Source organism: Lemur catta, chromosome 22 (assembly GCF_020740605.2).
Source record: "Lemur catta isolate mLemCat1 chromosome 22, mLemCat1.pri, whole genome shotgun sequence".
NCBI lineage: Eukaryota > Metazoa > Chordata > Mammalia > Primates > Lemuridae > Lemur > Lemur catta.
In genome coordinates, this window is record NC_059149.1 from 22,610,080 (window position 1) to 22,630,676 (window position 20,597).

The 20,597-nt window shown below is 57.8% G+C and overlaps 1 protein-coding gene across 4 annotated transcripts in view; it reads right to left on the reverse strand.

The window, feature by feature from the left end:
- Positions 1–8,771: 8,771 nt before the first annotated feature.
- PEBP4 (phosphatidylethanolamine binding protein 4) overlaps positions 8,772–20,597 on the reverse strand; it is a 185,561-nt gene continuing 173,735 nt past the window's right edge. For all 4 annotated transcript variants that reach the window (XM_045535351.1, XM_045535352.1, XM_045535349.1 and 1 more), the window contains exons 6-7: positions 19,149–19,262; positions 8,772–9,040 (exon numbers count right to left, since the gene is read on the reverse strand). In XM_045535351.1, the coding sequence (XP_045391307.1) occupies positions 8,886–9,040; positions 19,149–19,262 (269 nt within the window). In that variant the 3' untranslated portion in view covers positions 8,772–8,885. The remainder of the gene's footprint in view (positions 9,041–19,148; positions 19,263–20,597) is intronic.

The window sequence follows — 20,597 nt, forward strand, 5'->3', positions numbered from 1 at the left end:
TCCCATTCAGACACTTGGGCACCTACCAGAATGTGAGCGCCAGGAGGGCAGGGGCTGGGGTCTGTGACCTTCACTGCTGTACCCCAGAAGCCAGAAGCTGGAACTCCACGCATGCTTGTTGAAGATGGAATGTGCCAGATACTGTCCCAGGGAAGGGGGCTAACTCTGGGTGTACAATCCCGGAGGAAGGAGCCTGGGGGAGTCCAAAGAAAGGGCATCAGGGGAAACACGGATCCCCAGTTGGGGGTGGGGTTCGTATTAATCAGACATAAACTCAAGTGTAATAGCCCCGTTAATTGAGTGGTAATGATCCTTGGCATTTTTCATCTTCAAAGCCAGGAACAAACTGTAATTAATACTCCCGCCACCCGGGGCAGGGCGCGAGGGGGGTGGTGTGGAGAGAAGCTTGAGCTACTGCTACTCAGTCAGGGAAACTGAGGCACTGGCGGAGAAAGTGTGGTTAGGAGAGTGGATTTGAAGCCCAGCAGAGCTCGGGATCTTCAGGGGTGCCTTGAACACACCAGACCATGGTCCTCAGCTGGGGAGCCCAGGTCATGAGTGGGGAGAGGGGCGCTGGAGACCCTCGCAGGCCTGATCAGGGGTTGGGGGGGAATCAGGTTTGCAGTGGTTTGGCCGGAGGAGAGACCGCCCGGGGCCCAGGGTTTCCCAGGGCAGAAGTCGGGGTGCCCTCAGGACTGGACCCCACGGTCCTCTGGCTCCCCTCGCTCCAGGGGCAGCGCTGGGGTGGCGCTAGGGCAGGGAAGGGGACCCAGGGGTCCTTCGTGCCCAGTGGCAGGCGGGCTCACGGCACTCAGCCACTCAGCGTGACTCACTGGCAGCCCGAAATGCCTCCGGTTTCCTCATCGCAGTCTGGCTGCCCTGAGCCCTGAGGGCGTTTTTCATTAGGGTGATTACCCTGCCGTCTTTAAAGGCTAGTAAATAGCACCCAGGGACCTCGCGGCTGCTCTGAACTGCAGGCCCTGGGCTCCCCAGTGACCCGTTCCAGTCCCCTGTGTGTGGCGGGGGGAGGAAGAAGAGGAGGATGCTGTCCCCCTTTGCTCCCTGGGCTGCCACATTCCACATTCCCTTATCCCCCTATCTCTCCTCGGGCTACCACATTCTACCCCCCTGCCCACAACCCATGGAGGGCAGGGGCTGGCGGTTACCACAGTCACACCCTAAGCGTCCTTCAGTTCAGTCACCACATACTCAGAAAAGCCTTCCCTCTGCTACCCAATTCCAGGGGACAGCCCAACTACCTATTTTAGGGTGCCAGTAATCCTTCCTACTCACTTGTTCACATTCATGTGTCTAATCCTTTGACAAATGTCTGTCTCTCACGCTTCTCCTCCCAAAGTTCGCTCACAAGGGCAGGAACTACTTCTGATTGGGTGTTGTATTCCCACTGCACCTCCCACCCCAACTCTCCCCACCTGGGCCTCCCTGCACCTGGCCCCCAGCCTGGCACCAGTGTCTGGCAGATAGCAGGCCGCAGCAGTTTTGAATTAACAGGTTCCCATGAGGCAATACAGTTGTTTTCACCTTTTAGAGCCAGGGTCTTGCTATGTTGCCCAGGCTGGATTCAAACTCCTGGGCTCTGGTGATCCCCCTGCCCCAGCCTCTGGAGTAGCTGGGACTACAGGTGCTGGCACCACCATGCCCAGCAGCAGTATGTTTGATGACCACTCCGTAATTCGTCCCTAGTCCTCGCACTTGGGAGCTAGCATTGGTACCACTGACTTGTTAAAAGCACTGACCCTGAACTTGTGGGTCTGTGTTTAGCCTAATTTACTGGATGTGCTTTGAAAAATTCTGTGTAAACAGGGTCTTTGTAAAAAAAAAAAATTGCACCCAAGTACACTAGGGAAAGTCAGGTCTCTGAAGGCAAAGTCACCTGCAACTTGGCCCCTTGACCCTGGTGGCATCAGCCCATGTTCCCCGGGGTGGGATTTTGCCACCCCCCACCCAGAGATAAAATTGTGACAGTGCTTGAGGACAGGGTGGTGGTTTTCAGAGGCCACCTCTGGGGAGAGGCAGCAGCAGGTCAGGGGAAGTGCTACAGCTGCGGGTCCCCAGCCCCAAATCTCAGAGCCGCACTCCCCTCTCTGGCAAACTCTCTCTCTCTCTCTCTCTGGAGCGGCAGGAGAGCTTCTTCTAGACCCCAAACGAAAGAAAAAGTCGAAAGAAAAAGTTGCCACAATGGAAACTCGAACTAATCCTCCCCTCTTGCCCCACTTCCCTCCCGCGGTCACACTTCCGGCGGCCGCCACAGGGTATTTCGGGTTCGAAAACAAAGCGTCAGATCTATTTGAGCAACTTTTGTTCCATCGGAGTAGAAGCCCAGGGCCCTGCGGCCGCCCTGGGCTCGGCCACTTCCCCAGGGAACTGACGCGTTTCCCCTTCTCTGCCAGGGTCCAATTTAGCAACTCAGACCGGCCACTTTTAGCTTCTCCTTTCCCTGGCCTGGCAGCGGGTAGGGCTGCCGGGGGATGGGTGCGTGTCTGGGTGCCTTCCCGGTGGACTTCAGGGGAAGGCCTGGTTCTCCTCTTCTGCCAGAACTTCCCCCTCACCTGCCCAAACTCCCCCGAACCCCATCATGAAACTTCCACTGCCACCACCAAAACTCCGCTTGCTGTATCAGAGGACTGCAAAGTGAGAGTTGCGGTTAGGCTTTGTCTAGCCCTCAGTTTAATCCAAACGGGGATGTGTCTCTCTGAGCATTGGTGTGCGTGCAGGTGATGAACCCAGCGGGCGTGCATATGTATGGAGATTGCATGTCGCACGCAAGCTCCATATCTGCGTTTGCGGGGGCTGAACATTGCATGTGTACACAGCTTACATGGATGTCTAGAAAGAGCTTGGCAGAGTCAATACCCTGGAGTGTCTAGCGGGTGCGTACACCATGTGATTCTGCGTGGGCTGCTGTATTTACAGTATGTGTGTGCAGGCTGCGTACAGTAGAGGTGTGTATAACTGTGTGTGCGGGCAGGGCCTGGCTCTCGGGGGGTGGGGAAGGAAAACAGGTGAGCTCTGGACAGTGGCGGCCAGCGTCCACGTGTGCAAATGCTGGGCTGTAGGTGCCCTGCATGCGTGGATGGGCTTGAGGGCAGGTTGGTGACCTGCAGGTGAGTCTGTGTACCTGCAGGGGCACCAGCTGGGGCCAGCAGCTCATGCACCTTTATTCCAGGCCTGAAGTCCCCTTCCCCCCGCCCCCAGCTTGGGATGCCCCCTCCCCACTTGTTAGCCAGTCTTCCCACCACTCTCTTCTGGCGCTCGACTCCTCACAGTCGCCCATGCTCTCTCCCACCGCACAGGGTGAGCTGCCAGAGGACAGAGACCGTGACTCTGGGCTTCTTTTCTGGTGCCTTCCATTCTTAGCCTCCACAGTCCTGGAGAAGGCCTGACTCGCTTCACGGCCACAGCATGTGTGTGACGTATTGGCTTCTTTATGCGACTTGAACGTGCACGTCCAGCTCTGCCGGCATGTGGGTGGGTGTGGGGGGCCGTGGTGGTGGTGGCGGGGGAGGGTGTTTGGACTCCCAGGGCAGTGCCCATGCTCGCCCCTCCTGCCCAGGCCCGAAGGGAAGCACGCCCAGCCTGTTCTCCTGATTTTACCAGGAGACTGGGGAGCTGAGCTAGAACTGGGGGCCCTGCTGCTCCCACCCGTGACAGGTTCGGCCTCTTTCCTTCTAAGTCTCTACTCCCTGCCCGGCTGACCTATGCCAGGAGGGTGGAGTCCAGCTCATGAGGGGAAAAGGGGGTGCTTGCGTGTCCTGCTCTCTGTCCCTGAGTGCAGACACAGGGCCTGTGGGCTCCTCCACCCCCCTGCACGAGGTGCTGAGGGTCCCTGCATGGGCTTCCTCCGGCCTGGACCTGGGACTGAGCTGGCTGCTGCTTCGGGGAAATCCCAGCGTCTTCAGCTCCCACGACTGTAAACTCCTCTTCAACCGGGGCCTCCCGCTAAGAAGGGTTTTCTGGCTCTGTAGTTGAATGCACTTGGCTCTTCGTTCTTAATTCCGAGAATGCTCATTCTACCCCGTGCTGGTGGCTTCCACTTACTCCCAGCCCAAGGGACAGTGGTGGCAGCTTTCTTTACCACTCCCAAGATACCCATATGGAATCATAGAACATTCGGCTGGAGGGGGCCTCAGAGAACACCCATCCCACACTATTTTTATAGATGAGGAAACTGAGGCCCAGAGAGGGTGGCTGACTTTCCCAGGCTTGCACAGCGGAAGCTGGAGCTGGTATGAGATTCAGCTCTCCACTCCCAGTCCGTGGTTCTTTTCAGACGAGACTGTCATACTTTTCTATTTCCTTCTCTTTCTGACTCTTACCTTTCTTTTACTATTGAAACATTTCCTTTTTTTCCCCCTTAAAATATTCTTTATGTGTTAAGCAGGACGACTTATATCTGGTGGCACCTGGAGCTGAAGCAGATCCCTGTCCTGGCAGGGTTTCCTTGGTCCTTTCAGAAGCCTTCCCCCTTCCTGTCCTTCATCCCCTACGACACCCAAGGACCTGTCCTGCCTCCCCCTGAACCATCCTCTTCTGTGCCTGTCCTCCTTCCCAGTGCTGAGGGGCAGGCAGGCAGAAACCCCTCGAGGAATCGGCTTTCTCTAACCTTAGTTTCCTGGTCTCTAAAATGGAGAGAAAGTCTCAGAAGGGAAAATATGGTCATATTTGTGTGTGTGTGTGTGTGTGTGTGTGTGTGTGTGTGTGTGTGTACACGCATCTCACGTGTCTCTCAGCAGCTCCTGGGGGTAAATGGAAAAGTTAATTAGCACCAAGATGAAAGGTGTTCTGGGATAATTGCAGGTAATATCAGGACAGCTGGGAGGGTGGGGTGAGAGGCCCCTAGAAGTCCGGGGGGTGGCAGCCCCCAGTCCCACTCCTGCACAGCCCATCAGACACCTGGGGAGGCTGGGGGAGGGAGTGTTCTGACTGAAGGGTCTTTGTCTTTACAGGGAAATGCTTGTTAGTTGCTAAGGAACTGGGTTGTCTCTCCTGATCCAAGCCTCCCAATGTTTTGCTTAGCTTGGGAGGGGGGTGCTGGGCTGAGGCTTGAGGCTCCCTTGGCAGTTGGTCCTTTCCCTGGGGCTGCCGAGCCTCTGATGGGTCTCTTGGGAAGGATTCTCTTCTGGGAGAGCCGGTTCCTTCCCATTACCCTGAGCCTCACTGCTTGCTTCAGCCAAGGCGGGGCGAACAGGTGAGGTGGAGGCAGGGAAGCAGAGGAAGATGCACATTTGCAGAACAGCCTGCGCGCCAGGCAGCGTGCCCTCCCCGCTATCTCATTTAACCACTGCAGCACAGCTTTGGAGGAAGGCACTCACTTCCATTATACTGGTTTTTGCAGTTGAAGCACAAGTTCGGAACAGTTGCTGAGGTCACGGGGCTATCAAGTGGTAGAAATTCTACGTGAATTTAGGTCAGTGGTAGAAATTCTACGTGAATTTAGGTCAGCTTGGTAAGAAAACTTGTACTTTCATTAATTTTTAAGAGACAGGGTCTGGCTATGTCACCCAGGCTGGAGTGCAGGGGTGTGATCATAGTTCATTGCAGCCTTGAATTCCTGGGCTCAAGTGATACTCCTGCCTTGGCCTCCTGGGTAGCTGGGACTACAGGCATGTGCCACCATATCCCACTAATTTTTCTTATTTTTGTAGAGCTGGGGTCTCACTATGTTGCCAGGCTGGTCTTGAACTCCTGGCCTCAAGTGATCCTCCTGCCTCAGCCTCCCAAAGTGCTGGGATTACAGGCATGAGCCACCACACTCAGCCTAGAAAACTTGTGCTTTTAAAACTATACCATATAATGCCTATACTAGGCTTTCTTCCTATCCTATGGCTACTCAACCCTAACACCTGCACGACCACCATCATCATCCTTACCTAGTCTTCCTAGTGGTTTTCCCTCTCTTCCTTGCCTAAGAGAAGTCATCACACAGGCATGGTGGGGAGGGGTGATTCAATGGATTGAGGGTGGCAAACTGTTGGGGTAGTGGCCTTGGGCAGGTGGGAAGGGATGGTAATGGCCTTGGGCTGTGTCAGGCTGTTGCCTTGACTACTCAGGAGCCCCGGCCCTCCCCACAAAGCACACTTGGTCCAGGATGGCTTAATCTAGGGGAAGGGAAGACACCTGGGGACGATTACTCTTAAATGCTTCTGGAACTTCCAGCCTTCCCTCTTTGGCCCACTCCAGCTCCTGAATACACAGAAGATCTGCCTTTACTTTAGATACTCCAGAGAGTAGCATTAAGAGTATTGTTTACCTCTAACTGCTACGCATGAGAAGGCTGGAGTTAACACCTGATTCCACCATCTCTAGTTATGGAACAGGGAGGAGGTTCTTTGACTTGCAGGGATCTCAGTTTGCTCATCTACACAATGAGAATAGCTCCTACGCTGGTAGGTTGTTGTGACAATCAAATGAGAGAACGTGTACGGAGGCCCCAGAAGGCCGTGAAGCAGCGTGGACGTGCATTAAATGAGATACCACGTGGCAAGCATTTGGCGCACTGCCTAGCATACAAGAAGTGCTCAGTAAATGGCATCTGCATAGGATGATGCTGATCATAATGTCAGTTCTCTTTATCCTCCCTTATAGTTTTCTTGGCTGCTTCATTAGATATCGAAAAGCAATTGCCATGTCCACGTTGTTTCTCCCTGGATGAGGCAGAGCAAAGGGAAGGGAGGAGAGCCCCAAAGAGTTGTGCAGGCAGAAAGCTGAGTCAAGGCTGGATTTTTCCCCGAGGTCCCCTAGGCCTCCAGGTTTCCCCTCTCTGCCACGGGGACCTCCTTCTCTGTGGTTTCCAGGGATCGTCTGGCAGAGCTGGCTTCTGCCTAGAGCCTGGGCTGGCTTTGTTCTTTTTTCACGTTTTGGGGCCAGGAGGGTGGGGGTCTCTCCGGCAGCTGAACTGAAAACCCAAAACACCAGGTCCAAAGAAAGGAGGGTGGTGGGGGAAGGAAAGCATGCAAGCCGATAATTTCCTCGAAGGATAAACATCCGATTTTTTTTCCTCACCCAAAATAAACACGCTCGCCACAAGGAATTAAAAGCAGAAGAGGGGAGGATGTGTCCCGATTTGGGGCTGCTCTAGGAAGCTGACCGTCTATTTATCCTGGCCCTGGGCACTAACCGGAGCTGCCAATTACACTTCGGCCTGGTGCGGTGGGGACTGTGGGGAGAAGGTCCCAGGGAGCAGGGGACCAGAGGGCCCTCTGAGACTGCCTTCTGTGCCACTGCAAACGGACACTTCCTTTTGCTTCTCACTCGAGGGCTGCTTGCAGGCTTGCTGGTGTGGTGGAAGGGAGTGGGGAGGCCCAGCAGTGCCCCCTGCCTGAGCTTCCTTTTGCCCTGGGCTGGCGGCAAATGCCCTTCTGGAACACAAGGATTTGGTGCCCACCACCTGGGCTGGGGGCTGAATCTCCCAGTGATGGGGGCATCTTCCCATCCCCCCCTTTGCAAACTCAATCTCCCACCCCATTGCGTTCTTCAGATCCCTGCCACAAACAAAAACTGTCCAGCTATTTAAAAGTGTGCCAAGGGGTCAGCCAGGGCCCCCTGCCTTTCAGCTCACGTGCGGCATGACTCTAAGAAGGTAATAAGCCCCTGCCCAGCTGCGGCTGTTCCTTTCATCTGGGGATCTCAAAGCACTTTGCACACGTGAGTCACCAACGTTGCTGCACCCTCGCCAAGTAGAGGGGGTTATTAACTCTTGGAGGGAAACTGAGATGAAGGGGGCGTGGGGGGGCTCTGAGGAGCCACGGTGTAGTCTGTGAATGAGACTGTAGCAGGGAGGGGTCTCTAAGGGGTCCTTGGGTGGGAAAGCCAAGATGCCTTGGGACGTTACATGCAGAAATCCTTTCCTTTCGGATGCCAAGGAATCTCTCTGTAGCTTTCTGAAAGTATACACCTGATTATGTCACCTGCCCCTCCAATCTATTGATCATCCAATGATTTCCCACTGCTTTTGGGATACAACCCAAAAACCTTTGTTACGGTGACAAAGACTGGCCTGGCCTTTGCCCACCTGTCCACCCGTTCCCTCCCTGGCACACTTTCCCGCAGCCACCCTGCTGGGATTTCATTTCCGAGAGGACGCCACACATGGCCCTGCCAGCCACAGCAGCTTGGAGGAGTTGTGGAATGTTCTGTATCCCTGTCTCCACTCACTAGCTAACCTCTACCCCGCTCTTCAGCCCTGAAGGTAAAGACCACTTCCTCCGGGAGGCCCTGCCCCGGCCTCCATCCCTCCCTCTCCATCAGCAGTCGGGTCCCCTTTGCCCTCATGGCACTCATCTCAATTCGTTGTGATTTGCTTGTGGCTTTTGACAGACATTTCCCTCCCCTGCTGCACTGGGAGATCCACAGGGCAGGTACCAGGCCGTGTTTGTCCTGTCCTTCTCCTCCTCACCCACCCATGCGACCCCAGCGCCTGGCAGAAGGCCAGGCACACGGCAGGTGCCAACAATATTTGTTGAATGAAAGGCATTGAATGTCGGAGCTGGAAAGGTCTGTGACAATACAACAACCGTCCTCTCCCACTTCTTCCTGCCTTAGTGTCACAGCTGAAGAGGCAGAACTTCAGAGGGGATAAGCGAAGTGAGGTCACACAGCGACTTAGTGACAGCTCGGGCCGAGGGAGCCCCACCACCCTCCCCCGCCCACTCGCACTGACGGGGAAGCCCTGACCCCAGTGCCGGACACTGGTCCATTTCCTCTTGTTGCTTTTCAAGGGAATACAGGTTAGGAAGCAAAATACCAAGCCCTGGATGGTTTTCCTTTTAATTTGCAGGAGAAGGGGTTCTATACCCAGTGTGGCTTGCGTCCCCAGACCCTCGGTGGTGGGCAGTGGACACATGCCTGGAAGGTGGAGCTTGCAGTTATCTGCGTTTGGATTTGTTCTTGGACTCCCTGTCCCCGCCTCCCAGAGCTTGGAAGGGCCGTGAGTCCTCGAAGCTCCGGGTCATGAACTGGGTGCTTGCTTCGGGTTCGCTCAGATGGAAGCGGGTCAGAAATTTATCCATTTTCCAAGAGCCTAGAAGGATGAACAGACCACAGGGAGTGGTGAGAGAGAGCCATGGACTTGAGAGTGGGCAGGGGCCGGAGAGGGAGGCTGGCTCCGTGGGCGTGGAGACAGCAGGTGATGCCCTCAGCCCTCCGGCCGTAGGGGCACAGTGCCTGGGGGCAGCTCTCTGGATGTCAGCAGAGCCCCTGAGCAGCGGCAGAGTTGCCCACTCCCCAGAGGACAATGGGGACCAAAAGCCCAGACCAGCCAAGGATGCCTTGTGTGTCCTTCCCCGTGCCCTGCACTTAGCGTGCCTCTGCCTGCTCACTCATGCAGAAAGGAAGCTCCCAGTCAGGTGGGCTGCCCCTTCCTCCACGCCCACCCCATGACTGAGGCTTTAATGCTAGTTTCCTTCACGCCTGGTCAGCCCTGCTGCTGGGGCCGAGCTTGGCTGTTCTCTGTGCTGTTCTCTCAATCTTCTCCCCCAACTCCAACCACCGCCCCCTCCCAGTCTCGGGGCGCGTGCAGCGGGCTCCTTCCCTGTAGTGCAGGTGGAGGTGCAGCCCTGGGTGCTGGCGGGCAGCTGGGGTCAGTGCCCAGGTTGGAGGGCTTCCTCCTCGGGGGGAGAGGGCACAGGCGTGCTGGGGGAGGCCACATCTTCTGGGGCAAGTGTGAACAGGCCTCGTGGCAGGGCAAGGAGGGCACAGCCAGGGCATGAGGAGAGGCTGCGGGAAGTGGTCAGAGGCATATTCCCACGCTCCTGTTTCCCAAACCCTGGGCCTCAGGCACCCTGGGAAGACGGCTGCCAGGAAAATGCAGGACGGTCCCGTTAAATTTGAGTTCGTTGGGTAAGTGCGTCCCACATAGTGCATACAGCATACTTACATTTAAATGTTGTTGTTTATTGGAATTCAAATTTATTTTTTAATTTTTTTGTTTTGTTTGCTTGTTTTGAGACAGGCTCTGGCTCTGTCACCCAGGCTAGAGGGCAGTGGTGTGATCGTAGCTCACTGTAACCCTGAATTCCTGTGCTCAGGCCATCCTCCTGCCTCAGCCTCCCTCCTGAGCAGCTGTGACTACAGGTGCACACAACCATGCCCAGCTAATTTGTTAATTTTTAAATTTTGGTTTGTAAAGATGGGGTCTTGCCGTGTTGCCTAGGTTGGTCTTGAACTCCTGGCCTCGAGTGATCCTCCTGCCTCGGCCTCCCAAAGTGCTGGGATTACAGGTGTGAGCCACTGTTCTTGGCCTGGAATTCAAATTTAACTAGACATCCTGCATTTTTTTTGTTGTTCCTTTTTTTAATTTTTTTTCCGATAAATCCAGCAACCTTCCCTGAGTGCAGAGAGTGCTGGGGAAGAGCCTGCCCAGAGCAGAGCCAGGCAGCGGCCACTGTGCCCTGAACGCCAACAGAGACCAGTCATCTCTGATACCCAGTCAGAAAAGGGCAAGGAGGCCGGGTGCGGCGGCTCACGCCTGTAATCCTAGCACTCTGGGAGGCCGAGACGGGTGGATCGTTTGAGCTCAGGAGTTCGAGACCAGCCTGAGCAAGAGCGAGACCCCACCTCTACTAAAAATAGAAAGAAATTAGCCAAACAACTAAAATATATACAAAAAAAATTAGCCGGGCATGGTGGTGCATGCCTGTAGTCCCAGCTATTTGGGAGGCTGAGGCAGAAGGATCACCTGAGCCCAGGAGTTTGAGGTTGCTGTGAGCTAGGCTGACGCCATGGCACTCTAGCCCGGGGAACAGAGACTCTGTCTCAAAAAAAAAAAAAAAAAAAAAAAGAAAAGGACAAGGGGCTGGTCGCCTAGAGTTCCTCTCAGTGCTGCCCTGGGGACTCCCAGACCACCCACCCACCCACCTGTCATCCTCCTCCTGCACTCCACACCCTTTTCCTGACAATGAAGACGGCAAGCCCACTGGGGTGTTTCTCCCTCCCAGGGGCTGTGGGCATTTCAAAGACATCCTCAAGGAGAGGACAATTTTTAATCCAAAAACCAAAACCACAGTAACAATAATGCAAAAATAATAATATTAATGATAGCAATAACAACACCCATGACAGTGCTCCTGCGTGCCAGGCGCTGTTCTAGGTAGGAGCTCTACACATGTTAACTCACTCTATCCTCCCTCCACTCCCGGCAACGGGGAACCGTTACTGTCCCCAGCTCACAGACTGGATGGCAGAGGCACAGGGGGCAGGGATGGGTTCCTTCAAGTCCGGTCTGACTCAGAGACTGCAGGCCCGACTGTGCCTTGCAGGGCTGGCAGAGATGGAGTTCCAGGAGTTCTCGTGCAGGAAGGGTGGCCTGCTGGATGGTGTACTGGCGGCAGTGGGGTCCCACTAGGAGGCTTTGTGCCCTGAGGCACCGTGCCTGGCTGGAGCCTCTGCACCCTGGGGGCCTGGCTGGCTGGAAAGGAACTAGGGCATCCGGAGCCTGGGAAAACGTGTGTGCGCGTGAGTATGCACATGTGTGTATGTGTGTGTGTGCGTGCATGCACATGCCAGGAAAAGGGCTCATGGGTGAACTGGTGTGTGGCAGGCACGGGGACAAGGGGGCCTTCCCCACCGAGTAGGGCAGGAAGGAACCTGGGGGGTAAGGAGGGAATTGAAACCTGTCACGGGACCAGGGCAAGCTGGCAGAAAGAAATCCCCTATGCCCCGAGAGACCTGCGCTAAGCCTCTGAGTTTACAGGGTCCTGGGGGCCTCACGGCCCCTTCCTGGTGCCATTCCCAACAGCCCTGTGGTTCTCGGGCTCCTCAGGCAGCTCCTGAAACCCAGCACCGTGCCGGCCGGCCTCCCGCCACCTCCTCTGCTGGCTCGGCAGTGACCCCTTACACCCCGTTTCCTGCCGCAGAGGGCAGGAGGAACTGACCCCGTGCAAGTTCTAGAAGGAAGAGGGGTGAGTCAGGCCCTCAGGGGTGTGTGGGGAGAGATGGGGAGCTGGGAGGCTGTGGCTTCTGTGGTCATGGCTTGGAGCAAAGCCCCTTCCTGTATGGCACTGCTCTGTCCCCGAGCTGCAGAGCCCGCTGCCATGCAGGAAGAGGGCGGTGCTGCTGTCTGTGTTCCAGCTGCTACGTTTGTACCCCGGACCCACCCAGGCCGGGCTCTTCCTGGGACGAGGGCAGGGGCGGTAGGCACACTTCAGAGGCCTGTGGTGGGAGGCGCGGCTGCAGGGAGAGGAGGAGGAAGCTGTCTGAGGTGTCCCCTGGCTGCCTGGCTGGGGCTCTGAGGCCTGGTCTCAAGGGCGGGGCTGGCCCTATGATGTGCGGGTTGGTCTCTGCACAACCCCAGGGGGCGCCATTCCCATCCTGCACAACCAGAAGAGCAGCGCTGCCTACAGGCCATTCTCTTGCTAACTGCTCAGTGCTGATGAGGAACTGGTGAGATGAGAGATGTCAGGTGTCAGGGATGTGCCAGTCAGGACCCAGGGAGAGGCAGGTGACCTCATCTGAAGCTGTCAGGGGTTCTGAGCCACACTGTGTACCTGACCTCCTACTAGACACGAGGGGGGATGAATGTCCCGTCTTCAGCAGCTGGGAAAGGGGATCCCCTCAGATCTTCAGTCCCAGGGAATGGACGACAGAAGGAATGTTTGGGAATGGCCCTCGGGCAGGTCTTGAGGGTCACCCTGTCCACCCCTAGCTTCCCAATTCTGTGGGGCTGGCTTTCTGTCACCTGGCGTGGTTTACCACTTGTGACTGGACAGCTCCACTGGGCTGTGAGGGCTACACAGGCGGCCAAGAGACTGCGAGAGTGAATGCCTCCCCTCGCGCTGTCCCCGGCCCCCTGCAAGACTCGGGAGGACGGGGTGGACAGCTCCTCGCTGGAACGTGCAAGCTCTGAGCTCAGACCCCCGTTCAGGCCCCTTAACACCTCCTGGGGCCTCTGCCAGGCATGGCGGGGGGGCTGCCTTGTTCTGTCTCCTGCCCGCAGCGAGTTTCTAATATGACACAATTAACACTGGACTAATAACAAACAGGCCTTGGCCAGCAGCACGACTTCGCAGTCCGGGTCCCTGGAAGACACGCCCTGCCCCCAGCGACACCCCCAATTCCCTTTGGCAGGCCCACTCTTAGGACTTCCCAACAGGATAGGACAGCGCTTCCGGGGTGACCCTGCTCCTGCCACGGGACATTGCCCACCTGACCTGTCACTTGGTCCTCAGTGGGCCCTGAAGTGTTTCCCTCTCAGCCTGGGGAGTGGCGGAGGGAAGCTGAGCGAGGGGACGCCCAGCCCCTTTCTCCTTCTGGTCCCCACTCAGGAGTCCCTGAGGTCGGCCTCCTTCCCTGGGGCAGTCCCTGCAAGGACAGGACACCCCCTTGAACGGCCCTGTCCCCCCGGGCAGGTGACCTGCATCTCACCAGGGCGACCACCCTCTTCTCTGGCCTTGTTCTACTCTCCCCTTGGGCAGGGGCACCGCTGCCTCTTGTCAGGGAATGGTGGCCCTGAAGAAAAAAACAAAAATTCCACTCCGGCCTAATAACCGCCCCACGAGGGCCGGCTGAGGCCTGCAATTTGTCTGGTCTGCGCAGGGCTGGCGGCATTGATAGAAGCGCTGATGCCTTTCTGCCGAGATTAATGATGTCCCGGTGGTGGTAGGCGGGAGGCCTTAGCCTTTTATTTTTTGTGCCATTAAATGACATCCAGAGACTTCCACTCAGGAGCTGAAAAGCCCTGGTTCCATCACATCCAATTACGCCTGGAGGATATGTGCTGAGTGGCTGATCCTGCTGGCTCCAGAGGCTTTGGGGCAGTGGGGACCACTCTGGCTTCGGTGGGAGTCAGAGACCACGGGGTCAGGGAGTTCCGGGTGGCGAGGGTTCCCTGTTTGCCCAGAGGACTGCAAGTGGAAGCTGGTTCCAATCACCCAGCCAGAGCCCCCCCCCCCCGCCCCCCCCCCCGCCCCCGCCAGGGCCCTTCCTCCATCCTGCGGCTGGGGTGGGGGCAGGAAAGGGGAGAGAGGAGGGGGGACTCCAAGCTGCCCTCTTAGTTCCCAGTTATCAACTCCAATATGTGGTGGTGGGCATGGGGGGCCGGAGTTCTGGGCGGAATTGGGGATTATCTGCAGTTTCTCTGTGATCTCAATATTGCTCGGCGGCTCATGTCTGGTGGGACTGGGACGTGCTTCTGGAACAGGTCTGCCCGGAGCCCGTGGAGTTTCCTGGCAGCTCCTCACCTGGGCCCAGGTGCCCGTGTGAGAGTTACCCAGGATACCCCTGCTGGGCGGCCGCCAGGTCCCCAGCTTCCCCCGCTGGGCCGGGGGGTGGGGGGCACCCTGCCAGGCGGCAGAGAACCTGCGCCGCCAGCCCACACAGGGCCGGGGGAACCGCCGTGGGAGGTCAGGGGTGGGCTCTGTGTGTTTGTGTCTGTCTGGGCCTCGCTGGCAGGAGGCAGTCTGAGGGCGGGGGGCGGCCTCCAGGCAGGGCCCCCTCTCCTCCCAGGCCTCTTCCCTCCGCACTTCCTGAGGCCACGCGCGCCCCCTCACTGCCACCAGGCCCGGTGGATTTCCTCGAGGTCCCTCCAGCCTTGCCTCCGTGGCGGTGCCGCCTCCTGCCAGTGCGGCCCTGCTGTCTCTGTGCCCTTTGTCTCTCGCCCACGGAGCCCTGCAGGCCTCAGAAGCCACAGGCGAGACTCAAGCCCCACTGTGTGGCAAGTCCCTGCCCGTCTCTCCTCTCTGGCCCCTGTGGGCGGGTGGCTGCCCATGTACCGGGGAGTGGCTAATGGCTGCCTGGCCCAGAACCTGCCCCCCCTGGAGGACCCTTCCCCGTGTCCCTTCCTTCCATTTTGAAGCGGGCGAGCTTTCCCTCTGAAGGCCCTCGGGCTGCTCCTGTGAAGTGGTGACCGGAGCCTCTCTCGCCCGTTAGTTCCAGGCACTGTGGCACCATCCTGGGCTCATGGCCTTGGAGTGGCTTCTGGAGCAAGTGCCCGTGTGTCCTCTCTTGGAGCGGAGAGGGGACTTCCCTGGCTTGCTCGCAAGAGGAGCGTGAGGCCGGCTTGTGACACGTCTGGGCCAGGTGGCTGGGGTGTGGCGTGGCGCAGAGCACGGCTCCAGGAGGCTCAGCCACAGCCTTCACCAGGAAGGGGGAGGGGGGGACTGCCTCGGTGGCTGCTGCTGCCGGCCAAGGAGGCCCAGGACAGCAGGATGCAACTGCTCCCTGTCTGTCCCTGCCCCAGCCGAGAGTCTCCTGGTCCAGGTCGGGAGAGAGGACATGTGGGCAAGGTGGTGACAGGTGCCATGAGCCCTTCCATGAAGTCAGAAGAAAGCTAATTGGTTATTAACCATGGACCCTTGATCAAATGTGCCACTCACTGTTCTGGGCCTCAGGTTCCTCATTTGCCCTGGGGGTGGTGATGGCTGCTGTCCCACCCACCTGGGAGGGCCAGCAAGGTGAGGGTCGGGGGAGACTGGGGGACATGCTCCACCTGCCTGCTGGGACAGGGAGGACGCGGATGCAGAGACCGTCACTGCGGCACAGTGCTACACGGGAGGCTGCCTTTTCAGGTGCTGGGGGGAGCTGACGTGCTTGTGACCGAGGGGGTGTGAGAACGTGCAGATCCCCGTGTGTGAATGGCTTGTGGCTGTGCATATGTGGGTGTGTCCCCCACACAGACACTCACTGATTGAAAGCCCACAGCGGGCTGGGCTGGTGCAGGGACCGGTGAGAAAAGGGGAAGAAGACGGAGGTGAGCGCTTCTCTCGAGGGATCTATAGTCTCATGGCAGAGGGAGGCCCAGCATGAGGTGCGAATGAAATCTGGTGACGGCCTCTTCAGACATATCCCCATGGTGGCATTCAGTGGGTTGGTCCCAAATCATGGGTGAGCCACGAGGCCAGATCCTGGGCTTTGGGCGTGGGGTGGGGGTGGGGGTTGGTGCTGGCAGGGGCTGGGGGGGAGGGGGTGTCACGTGGAATCAGAGGGTGGCAGTCCAGCGTATCACAGGCCTGAGTGAACGCATGCTCCAAATTTAAGAAGGCAAACTGTGACCTTTGGGACAAATGTTGGTAACACTGGGCCAGCTCTTATCAGAGGCACCAGTTCAGGCTCTTTTGGCTTCCGGGGTCTCCCCTGCCTCTCTTCCCCCGGGGACCTGGTTATGTGTGAGCTGTCTGAATATTTCCCTGACTCTCTCTGTGAGCTCCACCAGGGTGACACCACGCATCCATGAAAGCAGGGACACCGTGCTGTGGCTCCCTTCTGTTCAGCTGCCTGTCTGCTACAGAAGCTCCTCTACCTGGCTCCTGCAGGCTGACCTCTCCCCTCCAATCTCTAGAAGCTGTTCCTGCCTGTTTCCCCCGGGGACATAAGCCGCAGGTTACACCACACCCCTGCATGACACCCCATCCCCCCATGAATCCTTTCCCATGGAGAGAAAACTGGACCAAGGCGAGCCCCGGGGCCTGTGTTCGTTGGCAGCCCCGGTGCCCCGGCCTCCTGAGCGTCAGTCCAGCCTGGGGCTCCACGAGGCCCCAAGCACCGTCCAGGTGCTTCAGAGAACGCCAGGCCCGTGGTGTTATGGCGCTGTACGAGGGGCTGCCAGTTCTGCTTTCGCAGTCGCCCCTGGGTTCGGCCCCACCAGGCCAGGCCCCGCTGCCCCACATCTGGGTGCCTCTGGTGGCCGCCTGTCCTCTTGCTCTGGTCAGCTCTGCCCACACTACAGTTAGTCCTCTCTAAAGAGTGACTTTCGTGTGCTACTTCTCTGGTGAACAACCTCTGATGGCTCCTCACAGTCAACCCACCAAAGCCACTTCTATGCCAGGCTTTCCAGAACTTTCACAGCCTTCCTGTTTTCGCCTCTCCTGCCCATTTGCTGACTTAAAAAAATCTGTTCATCTGTGGTTTCCCCAACCCAGAGCTCCCTCCTCCTTCACTCAAGGATTCAAATCTCCTGCCCCGGGGCCCAGCCCGTGCCCTGTGGGCCACAGAGAGCTGTGGATCGTCTAGAGCCAACCCCTCATTTTCTAGATGAGGAAACTGAGGCTCAGAGAGGTTAACTGATTTGCCCCAAAGTCCTATCACTAGCTAGAGAGTGGAAGTCAAGGTTTCCTTGCCCTGTAATCAAACACCTTCCCCGCCTCCCCGGGCTGAAGAGGGTGGCTGTCCTGGAGGGAGGGGGATGCTAGCAACGGAAGAGATCTGTCCCTGAGTCCATGTGACAATCTCCAGTTGTTCTTACGGTCAGACTCACACAGCTACGTGTGTAATGACAAGCCGCTCTGTGCTGCTCTTTACTCGGTTCCGAAGCAGACTGGAAGCCCCCTGAGGGCAGGGAAAACCCCCGGTGCCCTCTCCGAAGCTCCTAGCACAGTGCTAGCGTGCAGAAGGCGTCACACTGCGGACCAGGTACCTTGGCCAAAGCCTTCCTCTAGGGGGATCATTTTCCTGCCTTCGTTTCTGGCAGCAAACACAACGCACAGGAGCCAGAGGGACTCTGCCAGCTGCAGGTCCCGTGTGTCTGTTTTCCAGAGCATGAAGGGTGGGTTGTAGCGGGCGGGGGAAGGCACAGGAATTGTGGTTTTTGCAAAGATCCAAAGGGATAAACCGTGGGTTCCAGGCCCAATAGGATTCCAGCTTCCTTGCCTTGCCACCAGCGTCCTGGGAGGGCGAGTCAGCCCTTTGCTGGTCACTTGGGCCACTGTGTTTTCTGGGGGTTCGGCTACAGTCTAGCCTTAGGAGCCCTGGCATGCAGCGGTGGAAGTGCCTTTGGTGTACACAGCTCCTTCCCTCCCTTGCCCTTTTGCTGTGCTCGGTGTCCCCTGATGCTCTGTCCTTCCCCTCCATCCTGCCCTCAGCAAGCTCCTGCCCAGGGCTCTGGCATTGTGCCCCTGAAGCCTACTGGTGGGCCTGGGAATCCCACGGGAGGGGGAACTGAGATGCTGCCATCTTTGGCACCACCAGCCGACTTCCTGACATCTTTGGTGAGACTGGTACCCAGCGTGCCGGAGAAATTTTTCTTGGCCCGGGCAAGACACATTTCTTGTTTCCTTTTCTCTTTGTATCCGAACTTAAAAGTGTGTCTTTGGCAAAGCCGTTTAAACAGATCTACAAATTAGCAAGGTGCTGGGGGCACCTGGGGAGGGGTCACTGGCGGAAAGGTGGCAGCGGCCCCGCTCCCACGGTGGCCCAGAGCCCTGTGATTGGCGGCCCCTGCTCGGCACACATCGCAGGGCTGCTCGGCTCAACCTGTGCCTTTCTGGGCTCCTGGCTCTCCTCCTCTGGGGCCTGGGGCATCAGGGCTGTAACATACCCGCACCGGCTCCCCAGTGGGTGGGGGCGGGGTGGGTCACTGGGTGAGAGGAAATGGCTGACGACACCCACCCTCCCACGCAGCCTCCCGCCAGCCTGCGGGATGTGCTCTTTGCTCGCTCATGTTGGCATGGGCGCCTTCTACGTTACCTTCCCTGCCCTAACACTGGGGAGGTGACCGAGTGCACAGGGATCACTTTAGTTCCCATTTTCCTGAAGAGACATCTGAGGCTCCGACGGGGGTTGGGGCGTGGGGGGTGTGGCTCACACAGGGTCACCTGTGTTGTGTGGCAGTGGCCCTAGTGGCAGGAGGACTGAGGCCACGCAGGCTGGGTTTGCCATTAGGAGGCCGTGGAGAGTGGGTCTGCTGAGGAGGGCTGCTCAGAAGCCCGGGGGTGGGGTGCGGCTGGGGGAGTCTGCACCCCACTGGGATGGCCCAGGCAGCCCCAGCAATTAGCAACCAATGAAGCCAGACTGGCAGGGTGGCATTCCAGGGCCCTCTTGCCCAGATCAGCCTCAATTACAGGGTACGATTACCTGCGAGGTGTTCTGGGGTAGCTGCCTGCACATGCCATGCAAGGTTTCGGGGGTGCTTCTCTCCCTGGCTCCACTCGCTCCCTTTGGGACCCTGCCTTATACCTAGATGGGCTAAAGCCACCACTTTGGTCTAGGGGGCTGACTGCTGGGGGAGACCACATCTGACTCGCACATCTCCCTTAGGGCACTCAGTCCAGAGCGCTCCCAGGAAGCCCCACACTTTGAGCCCCATCTCCAAGGCTCATGGGTGGGGGCCAGGTCCTGGCTTCCCGTGAGTGCACGAAGCATCAGTCCCCCCATCCCCCCAGAGTCCCCTGGCTGCAGCACGAAGCACGGACAGGCCTTACCTCGGGTCTTGTTTTCTTTCCGAGGGAGTGAGATGACCCTTCCTTCCTGAAGGAAGGCGAAGAACTGGTAGCGATGGAAGCCAGTGTTTGCCGGTGGGGAGGGAGGCTGGTAGCCTGTGGGCAGAAAAAGGAGAAAGGTGGGCACCATGTCCCACACCACCCAGGGTGGAGCTCTGTGCTGTCCCATGGCCACTGCTGACACTCCTGGGGTCCCAGCTGTGGGCTTGCCCCATGCAAACCATTGGATACCTTCAGCATCTTCATTTAGGAAGTACATATTTTGGGGGGTGAGCGTGGGGGCGGAGGTGGTCCAAGGGGAAATGCCCTGGGCTGGCTGGAAGGTCCTGGGCGCTGGCACGGCTCCCAGGCCTTTCTGGGCCCGTGGGTGTTGGTATTGTCCTGTTTTTGCTTTAGTCTGTCCTGCTGGATTTCCTGCCTCAAGAGAAACCCATCTTCCTCTGCGAGTGTGTTTGGCAGTGGATTCTTATTTATTTTTTCAGCATTTCCTTATGAACTCAATCCCCAAAGAAGCCAATTTCTTGGCTGCGTCTGGAGGATCTGGAAGTGGTTACGGGGGTGGGTGGGATGGGGTTCAAAGGTTTGATCATGGGAGCTGTAGGAGCTGGGCGCTTGGGGCACCAGGGAGAAGGCCCATGTCCCGCCCTTCCCTCCCGCTCCAGGATGCTGGCCTTTGCCGGGGGAGAGGTGGGGGACACCTCTTATCCTTCCCCCCTGTCTATGCAAGAGAGGGGGGCGGCTGGCCCAGCCTGGGTCTTGCAGGTTGGGCCTCATTCCAATAGTGCTTTGCCCCCTTCCCTCCCTCCACCTCCCTTTCCGAGGAGAGCCAGGCTGCAGGCAAGACTCTCCCTGCAGTGGGTGGGAAGCAGTGTTTGCAACGAGGATGCTGCCGGGAGCGGGTATTGGTGCCTTACGGCTGTCTCCCCCTCCTCTCCTCTCCTGACCACTAAACAAAAGCTCGACTTGCTGCTTGGAGCTGTTGGAAGTGTCCTCATCATGCACTTCCGGCCACTGCGGCCCCCAGCGTGCCAACAGCCAGGGGAATTCCTGACTATTCATCTTTCCCTGAGTCTTGGATTGCAGATCAGATGTGTGTGTGTGTGTGTGCACACTCAGAGTGAGAACAGAGCAGGGTGTGCCGGGAGCCGTGTGAGTTCGCGTGGTTCAGGGTCTACACCCAGGGTAGATGTGTACATGAGAAGAGCTGCTGTGTAAACGGCCCGACACGTTTCGGAGGGTCTCTGTTGGTGTGTGTGTAAACGCTGGTAAATCGGTGTTTCTTCCCAAACGCTGCCAGTGCTGAGAAAGACGTCCTGGCATGGTGGGTGCTGGGGAGTCTCCCCGTGTGCTTGGGTGTGGGGGGCCGGCGTGACGGGACAGCTTTCGGGGAGGCCGCCGGGCGTGTGGGCTGCCGAGTGCACCTGAGGGTGG